The 14,524-nt window shown below is 32.7% G+C and overlaps 1 protein-coding gene across 6 annotated transcripts; it reads left to right on the forward strand.

Moving 5' to 3' along the window:
- Window positions 1-2,880: 2,880 nt before the first annotated feature.
- Window positions 2,881-14,518, forward strand: LOC101511652 (uncharacterized). Of its 6 annotated transcripts, none has more exons than XR_189701.4 (18): window positions 2,881-3,159; window positions 3,920-3,989; window positions 4,775-5,587; window positions 5,681-5,821; window positions 5,934-6,047; window positions 7,440-7,498; window positions 7,952-8,018; window positions 8,177-8,228; window positions 8,331-8,423; window positions 8,528-8,611; window positions 8,728-9,146; window positions 10,486-10,547; window positions 11,102-11,171; window positions 12,588-12,668; window positions 12,800-12,901; window positions 13,026-13,167; window positions 13,699-13,774; window positions 14,301-14,518. XR_189701.4 is itself a non-coding variant. In XM_004497388.4 (18 exons), exons 1-18 carry the CDS (start codon window positions 3,113-3,115, stop codon window positions 14,388-14,390), a joined length of 2,565 nt encoding a protein of 854 aa, XP_004497445.1. In that variant the 5' UTR covers window positions 2,881-3,112; the 3' UTR covers window positions 14,391-14,518. The 6 variants fall into 6 exon arrangements, 3 of the variants coding, with proteins under 3 accessions (XP_004497445.1, XP_004497446.1, XP_027189871.1); XM_004497388.4 differs by having other exon boundaries at window positions 13,043-13,167; XM_004497389.4 differs by having other exon boundaries at window positions 8,177-8,203; window positions 8,360-8,423; window positions 13,043-13,167.
- The last annotated feature ends 6 nt before the right edge of the window (window positions 14,519-14,524 follow it).

Here is a 14,524-nt window from a genome sequence, read left to right on the forward strand (position 1 = left end):
GGTTTGATTTTACCGTAAAAATTGTTTGGATGTTTGATGATTCTTACTATAAAAATTGTTTGGATGTTTGAATGATTTTCACTGTAAAAATTGTTTGGATGTTTGAAGCAAAGTCGACTCTGCATTATTGAATTGAGTTTGGCAGAAGTAAGACTAGAATCAGCTTCACATTAAGATAGTTAAAATAATCACTTTAGATTTCCATAAAAAATAAAATTTATACTATATCAAAAGGTCTCTAAAAAATTATTTAATAAAAAGACATCAAATTTTAATATTTTTAAAATTAAAATATATAATTTAAAAAATATAATTTTGTCTCAATAATATTAAATTAATTAAAAAATAAATATCACATGATATCAATTATATTAATATTAAAATTCGTTTTAAGTTTTTAAATATATTGACTCGACTCTGAAGAAAACATTGTAGTTTCTACGATATTCAAATTAATTCAACCTATTTCATTTTGAATTTCGTTATATCACTCTAAAAGTCTTTTGTTTAACTACTTTTATTAACTTTTACTACCGCAAAACCAAATATAACACTAAATATATGTGACTTTATTATTCTGAATTTGAATGTGTTCAAAGTATCTAAGATTAGGAACAATTGAAGTACTATTTTAACCGTTAGAAATAAGTTTATTGTGACAGTGTTTGCGGAATGAGACGTAATTATTGATAAATGGAATTGCAAGTTTAAGACATAAGCTTGATAGAGAGCAATACAAGATCATGCATAAAAGTGAAATATAGTATCATATCATTAAAAATTGTCACGTCACAAATGGAAACTAGACAACTATCAACAAGTCAATGTTTTGTAATAGAAAATTCTTTAGCATACGAAACACCAGATATTTTCCTAATCGATACGTATGAGCTAAAGGAACAATATACTCAAATATGAAGACTTTTAGCACCATGGACATTTGAGGAAGGCATGGATATTGACTTTTGCACATCCACCTTTAAACTTGAGACCATACATACATTTATAAGGGATATTCTTGACCAATTAAGCTTGAAACTTTTTGGCTTCTTTAAATAAATCATTTTCAATAAATAATTAGATTTACACCTAAGAGAAAACTAGTTGAATCGACCAAACTTTCGTCATTTAAATAGACTAATTTGATGCGCGAGATGGTTATAGCAGGTCATGGATCACACAAGTTTATTAATGTTGGTATATGAGTTTGAGTGATCGGATTTGAGAAAAAATAGACTTACGATTACTCGAATTCGATTGCTTCATTTAAAATTATAGGTATAAAAACTCAATTTTTAAGATGAGTCTCTCAATCTCATTAGTCATCAAACTACCAATATAATAAATATGTTGTTTGATAAAAACCTACTCAAACATTGATAAAATATTAAAAGACCAATATTTTAAAAAAAATAATAATTTAAAAATAAAATGAACAAAAAGTTGAAGAAAATGAACATCATAATAAGAAATAAAATGCTCATCACCCAAATCAAGCCACTTGAATGACCCGCAAATCCGCACTAATCGAAACTCGCTTAAACCAAAGAAAAAATCGATGAAAATTGAATCTGTAAATTGAAAGCTCGATTTTGGATAATTTAGCAAAATTGAACTCGAATCCACCAAAACCCAACCAATGCTCAACCCTAAATGAATTATAACCGGTCCATTTCTAAAAATTTTGGTCAAAAGTCAATGCTCAAAATGAATGAACATTTTCCTAAATTAGCAAAGATAACTTATTCTCATAAAAAAAAAAAACATAATTGTTTGTTTCGTCTCAAACTTCTCTTACAACTAAAGTTTTCAAAAAAAATTAGCATCATAGTTCAAAGAAAGAGTTGGTGCAGTTATACAATTCATAATAAGAAAAATAATTGCATTTTTAGATAACCAAACAAGGGGTAGTTTAAGAAAATTCTTATAAACTCTATTATAAATTATTTTTTAAAATAAAATTTGTTTTAGTTTCTGTAAAACTTGTTTATACTGAAACTAGTCCCTATAATTTGTAAGTCTCTCAAACATGAATTACAAAAAAATTAAAATATATATGACACATATTTCAAAAACCAATTTCAATAGAAACAATTTTTTCATGTACTACAAGTGAAAATACAAAACAAAGCAAAGAAAAAACTACCACTCTCATAAATACAACCACATAGCATCAGCCAAGATGAAGTTAGAAACATTTGCAGGGCAAAAATTAATAAGATTGAGACATCATGCATAGAAGCACTAAGTGTAGATAACTAATCTCGATTAGAATCCCTTCCCGCGGAGCATGAGAAAAAGCTCTTACGCAAAATAACTAAAACTCAAACAGTAATAAATTTTTTTATTAACTAACAAACTTATACTAACTAACATAAAATATTTATATGCATGTAGTGACTAAAAATATGTGTCCAAAAAGTTAATAGGATACATCAGACACAATATTAAATATAACTAATTAATATCTTTTTCTTATTATTTAGAGAAAAATAAAATAATATTTAAATCTTAGTTTAATCGAATAAATATATGTATTATTAAATTGGATATCGAACTGGGACTTCATATAAATTAATTACAATAAAATTTCTCTTTAAAAAAAAATATTAATAACAAAATTAAAAGCATAGATTTATAGGTACCACATATTAAAAATTGTGTTAGAAAATCATTTCTAAAAAATACATTATAGTATTTCATCAAAAAAAATATTATAATATCATTTTCTATAAAATTTAATTTTATTAATAATTATTAATACTAATATTATTATTAACAAAATTATTTAATAAAAAAATATTTTAAAAAATAATTCAAGTTAATACTGTTAATTATTAATATATGATTGTTGTCACATAGCGACACGTGACGCTATACCATTGATCAACTCTTGAAACTAAGAGGAAGGAGGTTCGAAAAGTTGAGTAGCATGCGACGTGGATTCGAATTCGATGGTACTATAGACAGAGAAACGAAGAAGAAGACTCATAATCATTCAGTTACAGTTACAGTTACAGTTACCATTTGATTGATCCTCTTCTCCGCAACTGACTCCTCAAAATCCCTAATCCTTCTCTTCTCATTCAATTTCCCGCCAACACTACCGAACATGACGGATTTCACTTCCAATCTCCTCCACAATTTCGAATCAAACAGGTACAATACACTTTCATCATAATTCGTTTTTCTCTTTCTTTCCATTTCCACGCGTCATCGAACCCTAACATTTCGCTACTTCATCAATCTAATTTTGAATGTTTCTTCGTATCAATCACTCACTGTTCTCACAAACAAAATTTATCGTATCGACTCGATTTTTATTATTCTGATCATAAACTTATAATCTGATTTCTGAAATTTCATTAGTTTAAGAGTTGATTAAAATCGTGATTTAATTTGCATGTTGTTACTCTTTGATGTCTGAAATGTAGTGGTAGAGTTTTCATTTGTGAGTTTAGTTTTCAGTGTGAAAGCTATGGGCTGTAGAATTGTTACTGTTCTTAAACTATGTTGTTGTCCTTGTTGAGTAAGCGTACATTGGAGGTTGATTCCAGGTAATGTATATGGTAAAGCTCTGAAAATGCTGTGTATTCGCTTTAGGACATTCATTTTGCATTTTTGTTGTGGCGCTGTGTTTGAATTTCTTCATAGGTGAATATGTAATTGAAATGTGAATAGCAAATGATCCTTTAAAATGAAACATTTGTGGGACAGTTATTGAGAAATTAAGCATGGAATATAAAACTGTAAAGGGTAATATTTAGAAAATTAGGCTACACCAAATTTGTGTGTTGCCTTTATTATTAGTATAGAATAGATGTGGTGTTTTATGTTTGTATTTGGTTTTGGAAATGAGTGATACTGTGGTCATTATTTTTTCTCCATTAGAGCTATAATCGCATGTTTATGTCTACAGGGATTCTTATGGATTTGCATTAAGGCCTCAATACGCACAAAGATACAGAGAGTATTCTTTGATCTACAAGGTAACTATCCATTGTACTTCAATTTGGAATTATGTTACTGGTAATCTAGTTTGATATTTCAATCCTATATTGGCAAATTCAAAAATACATGTAGGACTGAACACATTTTTTTGGAGCATAAATATACTCGATTGTGTACTATCATTATATTAAAAAATAATAACACTTTAAGGTCCAGCATTTTTCAAAGAACATTGTTCTTTTTTATTGGGTAAATTATCTATAAGTCTGTTAACCCTCCTCCCAAATGCTTTTGGTAAGTAGTAGAAAAATAGCTAGCCTTTGGCTGTAAATGATTATTTTTGTACTCATAGTCTAATAATTTTTAGTTGCGACAACAATATTAAGATTAAACAACATTAACAACAAGTTACAGAATGACCTTTGTACTCGTTCCAACTGCTAGTTACTGTGTGTATTTTCTCCTCCACTAAATAATTTAACCCAAAAGGCAGGTTTTAGATATTTCCTGACCGGTCATAAAAGATGAGAGTGATGTGTGCAGTGCCATAGTAACAGTTGCAAAAAACTGCCTATAATTAAGATCCTTGTGCAATATGGCATTACATTAGCATGAGAAAAAAATGAAATTTAAGTTAATTATTTTTCCCTTATGATTCAAGAAACAAATTTACCTGAATAGTCAAAGATCTTTTTTGTGAAGAATTTAGTGTTTTGATACAACAAAAATATAGAGCTAAATAAATGAAAATTCTGAGAACTGGATTTTACAAATAAGTAGCACAAGTACAATGTAACGTAAGTTGATGTGATTGCCATATCAGGAAGAGGAAGATGAAAGATCAGATAAATGGAGAAGTTTCATTGAACAGGTAGCTAAATCATCTCAAGCAAGTTCTTCTGAGAACAAACATAAAGAAACATTGAAGGCTGAAAGTAATGAGGTAAAAGAAGAGGGAAGTCCTCATAGGGTAAGTAATAGTGGTGACTTAAGTAGCCCGATTTTTTCTGAAGGTGCAGAGGTAGATGAAACAAATGCTGACAGAATTAGTAAAGGGAATGATTCAAGTGGGAGAAATTCTGCTGAAGGTAATGAGATAATAGAAGGGACAATACTAAATAGGGTTAACAAAGAAGGTGACTCAAGTAGCAGGACGTCTTCAGGGGAAACTGATATAAAAGAAGGTACTGGTCTGGGAAGGAGTAGTGAAGGGGATGATTCAAGTAGCAAGAAATCTTTTTCTGACTGTTCAACAACAAATAATTCTGCAAAGGAACTGCACCATTCAGACGAAAGAAAGACCTGTAAGGTTCAACACTGGGCTGAAATTAGACCATCTCTTAGTGCCATTGGTGAAATATTGAGCTCTCGTGTCAAGAAAGGAAAGAATATGAAAGGTGAGAAGATACATGGTAGTGATGACCACCTTCCATCTATAGAAGAATTAGAACCTGTAGAAGGGACTTCTGAGGAAGATATTCAGGGAGAGGTCTGCACTAATGAGACGCTAGATGGTGGAAATGGCTCAAGGGCAGAAAATGATTTAATGGATCAAAACTTCCCTGAACTTTACTCTCCATGGAAGGAACTAGAGTCCCTTGTTCAGGGAGGAGTCCCAAAGGATCTTAGAGGAGAGGTAAAATTTATGCTTTCTATTTCACTCAAGTTCCCACTTTTGCTGGGGAAAAAGTACAGTAGCCTTCCCTACAATACAATATTGTTGTTACAGGTTTGGCAAGCCTTTGTAGGTGTGAACACACGGCGGGTGGAGAGCTATTATGATGATTTGTTAGCTCAAGAAAATAACAATTCTGAAGGCAAAGAGGTTACATCTGTTGCATCAGGGAAATGGAGAAAGCAGATTGAGAAGGTCATTAGCTGCACGCGCCTTGGAATTTATTTTGATTTGTAGGTGCTGCATCTTTTGCTTTAAATTGCAAGTTGGCTCTCTCCTTAGACTAAATAGCATTTTCCATTCTCAGGACATACCACGAACTTTCCCGGGTCACCCTGCTTTGGACGAAAATGGCAGAAATTCCTTGAGGCGTTTACTGCTAGCATATGCTCGACATAACCCCTCTGTTGGGTACTGTCAGGTAACTGTAGCGTAAACAAATATTTCTTGGAAAATACTAATTCGCCCATTATTTCAAATGTTTAAGCTTATAGAACTCACTCATAAAATCTCCATCCCTCCTAACAAGCATTTTCCTTGCAAGGATTGAAAAATATAAATATGTTGTTCCATTGGAAAATATGGTTATTATGTCCAGAAACTGCTATGATTATTTCCCCCTATTATGAAAAATTAATTAGTGATGATGTAACTGAAAATCTCCTTGTGTGTGTATCTGTTCGTGCGTGTAAAACTGTAAAAAAAAATTGTTCCTTTCATTGTTTTCACTTACTGTTTGAACATAGAACAATATATTTCATTTATTATTGAAATTAATTTGCATAGAGCTAAATACCGAGTCTAATTTTCTTCTTCGTCTAGCCACTCGATATCTGATTTGCAAATTATGTCCTATAACTGAAGTTGGAAGTTTCCATTTAAGAACTATAGAATGTGTTTATAGATGTTAATATACTGTAAAATTTGGTAAGCTCTTTTGGGATTCACGTGTCCCATAATTTTCAGATGTCCTTTGCTTCTTGTGCACTTTGAAACTCGTGCTTCACTATTTCCAGTCTAATTTTTCTTTTTATAACGGACTTATGTTCTTGAAAATGAAAAGCACAATGATAAAAGACTGTCAAAGTAAGAACATGTGTTTATAAGTGGGGGCAGTTCTCACCTTACAAGTCAATTTTTTAGGGTTGAGTTAGGGCCCAACCCAAATTCTAATATATAAGTATGATCTATGTATATCTTGCTATTTTTCAGCAAAATTAGAGTCATCAAATGATGTTTTAACGCACACAGATGTTGTACAAGATTTTTTAATATACCACTCAATGGTCCTGGTTGAGTCAGTCGACTAAATGAATAAACATACAATAAGGCTTAAACAGAGACGATGCTACGAAACCAACTTAATTGCTGTAATGGTGATAGAGGGATTCGCAGTCAGACTGCCGCTACCGTCAAATGTGTTTTTCCGGTTGGTGGTGCCATGGTCAGCCCCTCCACCGCACCAGGATCGCACTGGGATTGACAACATAGATCTTCCTTCTATTTTACTTATTCTTTAAAACTTGAACATTTGTTTGCTAGAACGATATAGAATGTTTAAAGCCTCGAGCATAAGCTGATTGAGAGATTTTTTGTCCTGGGCAATGTGAGGTGTGATATACTCACTATTAATGACTATTTCTGCATTTCCATAGTCGTTACTCTGTATGTGTGTTGTATTTTTTGTTTGACTGGCAGTAGTAATTTGTTGATTGCATCTATTATTCTCTTCATTGGTGGTATTCTTCACTATTGTCGTCGTCGTCGTCGTCATATTTTTTGTCATTTAATTTTGTTACTGAAATAAATGCAGGCAATGAACTTCTTTGCTGGTTTATTGCTGCTTCTTATGCCAGAAGAAAATGCCTTTTGGTAGGTTTAAGAAACTTGCCTTATATTTACCCTTGTCAGTCCACTTTACAACTTATACAATAGTTGTTCCACCAAACTTCCATCAATGTTGTCTTTTGGTAACTGGTTATAAAGGAAACTCAATCTTCAAAATGTGTCTATTTATGACTGCATATTGGTATTGTTTAACACAAAACACATTAGAACTGTATCAAAAGAAGTAAAAAAGTATATAATTTTTAATGAATTGGTATTTCTTTCTTATCGTAGAAGGACATATAAAATAAGACAATTTATTTTTTATTAAAATGACAATATTGTGGAATAGAGCTCTATATATCAATGAATATAATAAAGTTTGGGTGAGATTCCGGGGAATCAGAAATGTTGATGTGGAATAGAGGTCTGCTATAATACTTTGTTTAATCTGTCTTATGTTTATATGATCTGATTTGGTGTACTGGGATAACTCAGGACATTTGTTGGAATTATAGATGATTATTTTGAAGGCTACTATACGGAAGAAATGATAGAGTCCCAGGTGTGAATCAAACTCACTCTTTAATAAAAATGAAAAGGAAAACGTTATTTATCCTGACTCTAGTTTGAGTCAGATTTGTATTTCTGATAATTATAGTATTTAGGGACACAAAATTCTCTTTGCCAGTCACAGACTCACAGAAGCTTTTAACTTGTCAGGTGGACCAGCTTGTTTTTGAGGAATTGGTGCGTGAAAGATTTCCTAAACTTGGTTTGTATTTATTTATTTTTGCTCTTAATTTAGTATTCTTATAATTGTCTCTATGAATCAGCTTGGATAGCTTTTTTTATTCTATGGATGTTTTTGGTGCAGTTAATCATCTAGATTACTTGGGAGTGCAGGTGACATGGATATCTGGGCCGTGGTTTCTTTCAATCTTTGTGAACATGATTCCGTGGGAGAGTGGTAAATTTTTTTGGAATGATTATTTTATTTTCAATATTCAGCATTGTTTTTGAACTTGGCATATTCTTAAATATGTTAACTTTGGACGTGTTTCTGCGTCTTAGTTATTCGAGTTTGGGATGTGCTGCTATTTGAAGGAAACCGTGTTATGCTATTTCGAACAGCGCTGGCTCTACTGGAATTATATGGTATTGAGTTGTGCTTGTCTGTTTTTGAGTCCGATCTGTGCTGACTAGTATGTACAAGCAGTAAACTAAACTAAGTTATTCTTTGCATTGTTAAAATAATACATCTGTTATTGTAGGTCCTGCATTAGTTACAACAAAAGATGCAGGTGATGCAATTACTCTATTGCAATCACTTGCTGGCTCAACATTTGATAGCAGCCAACTTGTCTTTACTGCTTGTATGGGCTACCTAGCTGTGACTGAGGCAAGATTGCAAGAACTCAGAGAAAAACACAGGCCATCTGTATTAGATGTTATAGAAGAAAGGTCAAAGAAAGGACGAGTTTGGAAAGATTCCAAAGGACTTGCATCTAAATTGTATAGTTTCAAGCATGACCCAGGATCACTGGTAGAAGAAAAACAAGCTAATGACGGAGGTGATGTGGTGTCTGATAAGGATGTGCAGTTGGAGTCCCATTCCTCTAATATTGAAGAATTGCTTAATAGCCTCAGTATTGATTCCAAAGTAGATTCCGTACCAGATCTCCAGCAACAGGTTGCTTCTCCTCCTCATCATTCACCTTGCTTCTCAATTGCAAAAAAAGAGGCTATCTTTGTGAATTAGATTGAAATCTATTTACCACTAAACTTTAAGTAGATGTATAAATACTAAATCCACCTTAGTATGCTAATATTATGTTCTATCAAGCGTGAGTAATTTGCTCTGGTTCATAACATGCTTGATTGTTCTAGTCTCCCATTTTTTACAGATGTTGTTGTCATGTTATGACTCTGCCTATCTGTGATACTGGTATACCATTTGACTCAGGTGCATGTAAAAGATTTTAAAGGAACTAGAACACTGATATATAATTGCAGTGCTGGATCTTCAGTGTGTTTTTATCTTTTGAATTTATACTTCTGAATTTTTGTCTTTCAAAACAGAATTGGATCTTATCTATCAGAAAATTGTACTTATTAGAAATGCTTGCTCCTTATGGAGATAATTATTTTCTAAGCAGCATTTCTTTAGTGTTTCTTTGCTTCACTTTAAAAATATGATAAAATCAATAGTTATGGATCTATTATCTGTCTAGTAATTTATAGAAGATTGTCCACACTATTTTGTTAACTAAATACATACTTTAGAGATATAAATGTTTGCAATTTAGCATGCTATTTACAAATAAATGGCTAATTTTTTTACTTTTTCTTTTGTTGAATGTGAGGAAAATATTGAGAGACATGTTGTATAACCCGTGTGTTTCTTTATATAGACTTTATGTGATAAATACACATAATGACAGAAATACTTACAGACAATAGGAATACTTACAGACTTTCTATTTATTTACATACTAATATTTTATTTTCAACATCTTTCAAAAAAAGATGGAGGACCACTATGTCACGGATAAAACATGTTTAATGAAATCAAAATTTGAAATTGCCATATTCTTACCAGAGAAGTATGCAATTGTGTGCTAATGTAATATATAGTTGTCTATCCATTGACCTTTATTTTTGGGGGTAGTGGGGTTGACTATTGTTAATTTGTTATCTATTACGCTGCATAGTTGGCGTGACTGGATACTGTAGGTAGCTGCAAAACTAGTCCAATATAATCTATTCTATTCTTCCTAAGTGTAGGTTGTCTGTGTATTCCTGATGGAATCACAACTTCATTTGTCACATTATATATTCTCAACGGCCGAAATCTGAATCGTGTATTATTACTATCATGACAATTCATAATTTCAAAGTCTAATTTCCTGGTTTAATTACTGTTTGCATGCATTCATCTGAAAGTATTTATCCTATAAATAGTTGTTTTATTATAACCCATTATTGTGCAACTCTTCATAAATTTTCAATTATTAACAGCTTTTGCACAGGTGGTTTGTTTGAAAGTTGAATTGTGCAGATTGCTGGAGGAGAAAAGATCTGCAGTACTCAGGTCCTTATTATTGATGTTCATAGTCTAATTCTCAATCTTTTAAAACAACTTGATTTTTTCTTCACCCTGCTGCTTCTAAAGTTGCAAGAATGTTTCTCGAATATATTGGAGAAAAAATTAAATTCGTGAAGGAATTATCAACCCACTGTAACTAGCTTTGTGCATAGCCCTGTTTACTCTCCTATCTGCTACCAATAGAGTAATTCAAATTGTACCCGTAAGAAATTCCATTGTGTTCAAACCAAGCCCAAAACTGAGTTTGGAAATAGTTCTCAACCAACAATCTATCTAAAACCTCACTTACCACACATTGTTGACCCGTATTTGAATATTCTTTAATTTGTTTACTCGCTTTATATCCATTCAGGAAGTTCAAGTGTTATAAATCTTTGCAATGCATTGGCATTTAGTACTAGTGATGTTCTATATGTATGTTTCCCCTTTTCATTACCCATGTTGCTTTATTAATATGAAAACTTTATCTATTCAGTTCATAATTGTAGGATATCCTCAATATCTTATCCATTTCCATGTGTGTTTCATATCTTGGACAGATCTGAAGAACTAGAAACAGCTCTAATGGAGATGGTGAAGGAAGATAATCGTCTGCTGTTGAGTGCAAGGGTATATCCAACATTTGAAAAATTGATCTTGCTGTTTTATCCCTTTGTTGGTATTTGTGTTACTTAGATTTGGATTGGGCCTAATTCAGTCCCAAAAGCTAGCTCAAGAGATGAGGATTTTCCAAGCCTTATAAGGACTAATTTAGCCATATTTCTTGACAATGTAGGATCTCAACACACCCCCTTTGACAACCAAGATGGGACATCTAGAGTATGGACAAATGTAGGTGGCCCAATAACAACACCCTTCATGTCTAGAACTAGACATGTAGAGTGTGGGCAAATACGGATGGCCTTATAACAAATCTAGGACATGCTCTGATGCAATATTAGAATTTGATTTAGGCTTAACTCATTCATAAAAACTAGCTCAAGAGGTGAAGATTGTCCTAACCTTATGAGGACTGTATTTTGCCATATCTCTAGTCGATGTGGGATCTTAACAGTGTTTATTGAATTTCTAAAAATGGAAGTCATTTCTGCCTTGCCATTATTTTCCTAGAAATATCCTTCGTGGTGCAAAAAGTGGATCAAATGGAAGATAGTCATCTGATTAAAAAAGGTTGAAGAAACCACTAAAACAACTATTAATTTATTGTAAATTTGGTTTGTGATAGAGACCAATGGCATTGCTTGCTCCATATAGCCATAAACTTGGTTGTAGTTATATTTGCAGCCTTAAATTCATCTTTTTATGCTGTTTGTTACGGAAAAACAATTATTGCTGCTGGTATATGAGCCCCCAGTACATCCTTTTCAATGTTTGACCCAATGCTATAGGAGGATAAAGCCTGTCTGCCAATTTTTTAACTGATACACTTGGGTCAGTCAGACTGTTAATATGAGATATTTTATGTCCTTTATCCTTTATAATGTCTTGACATAAAATCACTATTATGTCAATGTGCATTTTTCTATAGAATCGGAGAGAATAGGGAGAAACTTTGAAACTTTAAGATTACAATACACTAACCTTAACCACCTATGTTTTTGCTTATATATCTAAGACAGACCATTATACTAAACTCATTCCTGAAGCACGTCTCAGTATAAGTAATATGTGAAAAATAGGAAAGCAGAATATTTTTTGAATGCGCTTGAGTGAGTTAGCACCCAGCAGAATGTTTAATTTATACACATAAAAATACAAGGATAATTAACGTCAATGTAATTTTCAAGGTGACTAGTTAAGCTTGCTCTACTCCCTAAGATATATCATTAAAAATAATCTTGATTTAAATATATATCATTCAATCCGTGGAGAGGACTTTTTACTGAACCCCATAAATGGAAACTACTAGAAAGCTAGTTTAGTATCCAAGTACAAAAATGTTAATGATTTCTTTCTTCTTCTCTACAAACTTCTTATTTGTTAACTTGACTTTGAAGGTTTACAAAAATGTTTGTGATCATGCAGGTTGAGCAATTGGAGCAGGAGGTATCTGTGTTACAACAAGTCCTTACCGATAAGCAAGAACAAGAAGCTGCCATGCTGCAGGTTCTATGTGCACCTGTTTTCTCCAGTGTCTATTTCTGTAAGCTTATTTGCAGAAGTAAATAAGTAAATAGAAATCGAGAAAAATATCTATGTAAGTTGTAAGGAAATTTTGAACTCCTCTACATGCTCAGGTCCTAATACGGCTAGAGCAGGACCAAAAAATTACTGAAGATGCCCGCAGAAGAGCGGAGCAAGACCTTGCAGCTCAGAAACTTGAAGTTCACGTGCTCCAGGTAACCTCTCCCCTAAATGATAATGGTGATTCTGGTCATTGTTACTGTATACCATAGAGTAAAATTCTTATATAGAAACATGCTTATCAATATTTTTCCAAGACATGATTATATCTATTTCCAGTATAATAAAATATGCAGGAAAAGTATGAGAAGGCCATGGCATCAATTTCTGAGATGCAGAAGCGAGTTGTCATGGCAGAAAGTATGTTGGAGGCTACCCTTCAGTATGAATCTGGCCAATCCAAAGCACATTCTTCTCCAAGGTACAACAACTATTTTAGATATCACGTTTTTGTAGATTCTACATGCAACTTTCCTCTTCTAGTCCAAACTGTTTGTTTGTTTTATTACTTTTCCAGTCCAAATTGTTTGTTACTACTTGTTATGATTCTCCTTTGCAAGTTCTTCGAACTTAATATCTCAAGACCATTGTCATTTTCTGTATGTATGATCAATGAAACATTTATTCATAATTTACATAAACCTACTTCACAAGTTTCATGTCACAGGAAATCCAAAGATTTGTTAATGAGTGTTATACACACACTTGTTCAATAATTTGCTTTCTACCATTTGTGTCCTTACAAATTGGATTGTTACTCATTAACTTCTCCTTTCATTTCTTTAATAGTATGCTTTCTACCATCTAAGTCCTTTGACTGACATTACCTATTTTCCATTGATCTGCGAGTAAGGGACGCTAATACAAAAGTGTGTTGCATATGATGTAATGTAAGATGGATTTGTTAGAGACTACATTCTTTTGAATCATTTTCATTGGAGTATTTTTGTAGGGCCGGTCGTGTAGAAAACCCTTCACGGAAGATTGGTCTTCTAAGTTTTGGACTTGGCTGGCGTGACAGAAACAAGGTAAGATCTTCTCTATGTGTTTCAAGTATGTCCCATTGACAATTATTCAAGCAAAGGAGATGAGCTTACAGTTTTGTGTTGCTATATCGAATTTAGAAGAATTCACCATTGGATGGTACACCGGTTCAATTGGCAATTCCTTGGCATTAGTATTCAATTCACTGCACAGTTATTTGAACGAACTCACTGCACAGTTATTTGAACGAACGGCTTCATGTTTTGAGGAAAAAAATTGTCCATTTATTGATTTGGGATTTAATCTTTGGAGCTATTCCCAAATTTTGTAGTATGTCCATGAAGAGTTCCAGCAACACATTATTATTTAACACACTACTTATAATTGGTCTATTTTAAAAAATGCAACACATTTTTATGAAATTGATCAATTTATGAAGCAAGAGTGTTCACTTTAAAAGAGTGTATGTACTATTAGTAGTATCCTTCAGTGTTTGCAATTTTTCAGCAGCTAGAAGCTTATTATTCATTATTGCTTGTAAAGATTATCACTTCACATCCTATGACACAGGGCAAACCTAACACTGAGGAATCTAGCGAAAGTTTGCATGACAATGTCACTCCGAGAAAAGAATCCAATAAGGAAGAGCTTGATAGATAGAGCATGCAGGGCAGTGCCGCTCGAACCCACAACCCGGTTATTTCCTGCCAATTTTTGAGAGGTTTCCTATTCATGTGTCAGTCTGCCCAATTTTCATTGTTTATCCTCTCCCAGACACACAAACACACACTCTT

Source organism: Cicer arietinum, chromosome 4 (assembly GCF_000331145.2).
Source record: "Cicer arietinum cultivar CDC Frontier isolate Library 1 chromosome 4, Cicar.CDCFrontier_v2.0, whole genome shotgun sequence".
Classification (NCBI taxonomy): domain Eukaryota; kingdom Viridiplantae; phylum Streptophyta; class Magnoliopsida; order Fabales; family Fabaceae; genus Cicer; species Cicer arietinum.

Bases quoted from the DNA above. Each gene is read 5' to 3' on its own strand.
- LOC101511652 (XM_004497388.4), top strand. From the start codon at position 3,113: ATGACGGATTTCACTTCCAATCTCCTCCACAATTTCGAATCAAACAG. The intron at 5,588-5,680 runs GTAAAATTTATG...TTGTTGTTACAG, and splicing joins CAAAGGATCTTAGAGGAGAG to GTTTGGCAAGCCTTTGTAGG. The intron at 12,669-12,799 runs GTTCTATGTGCA...CTACATGCTCAG, and splicing joins AAGAAGCTGCCATGCTGCAG to GTCCTAATACGGCTAGAGCA.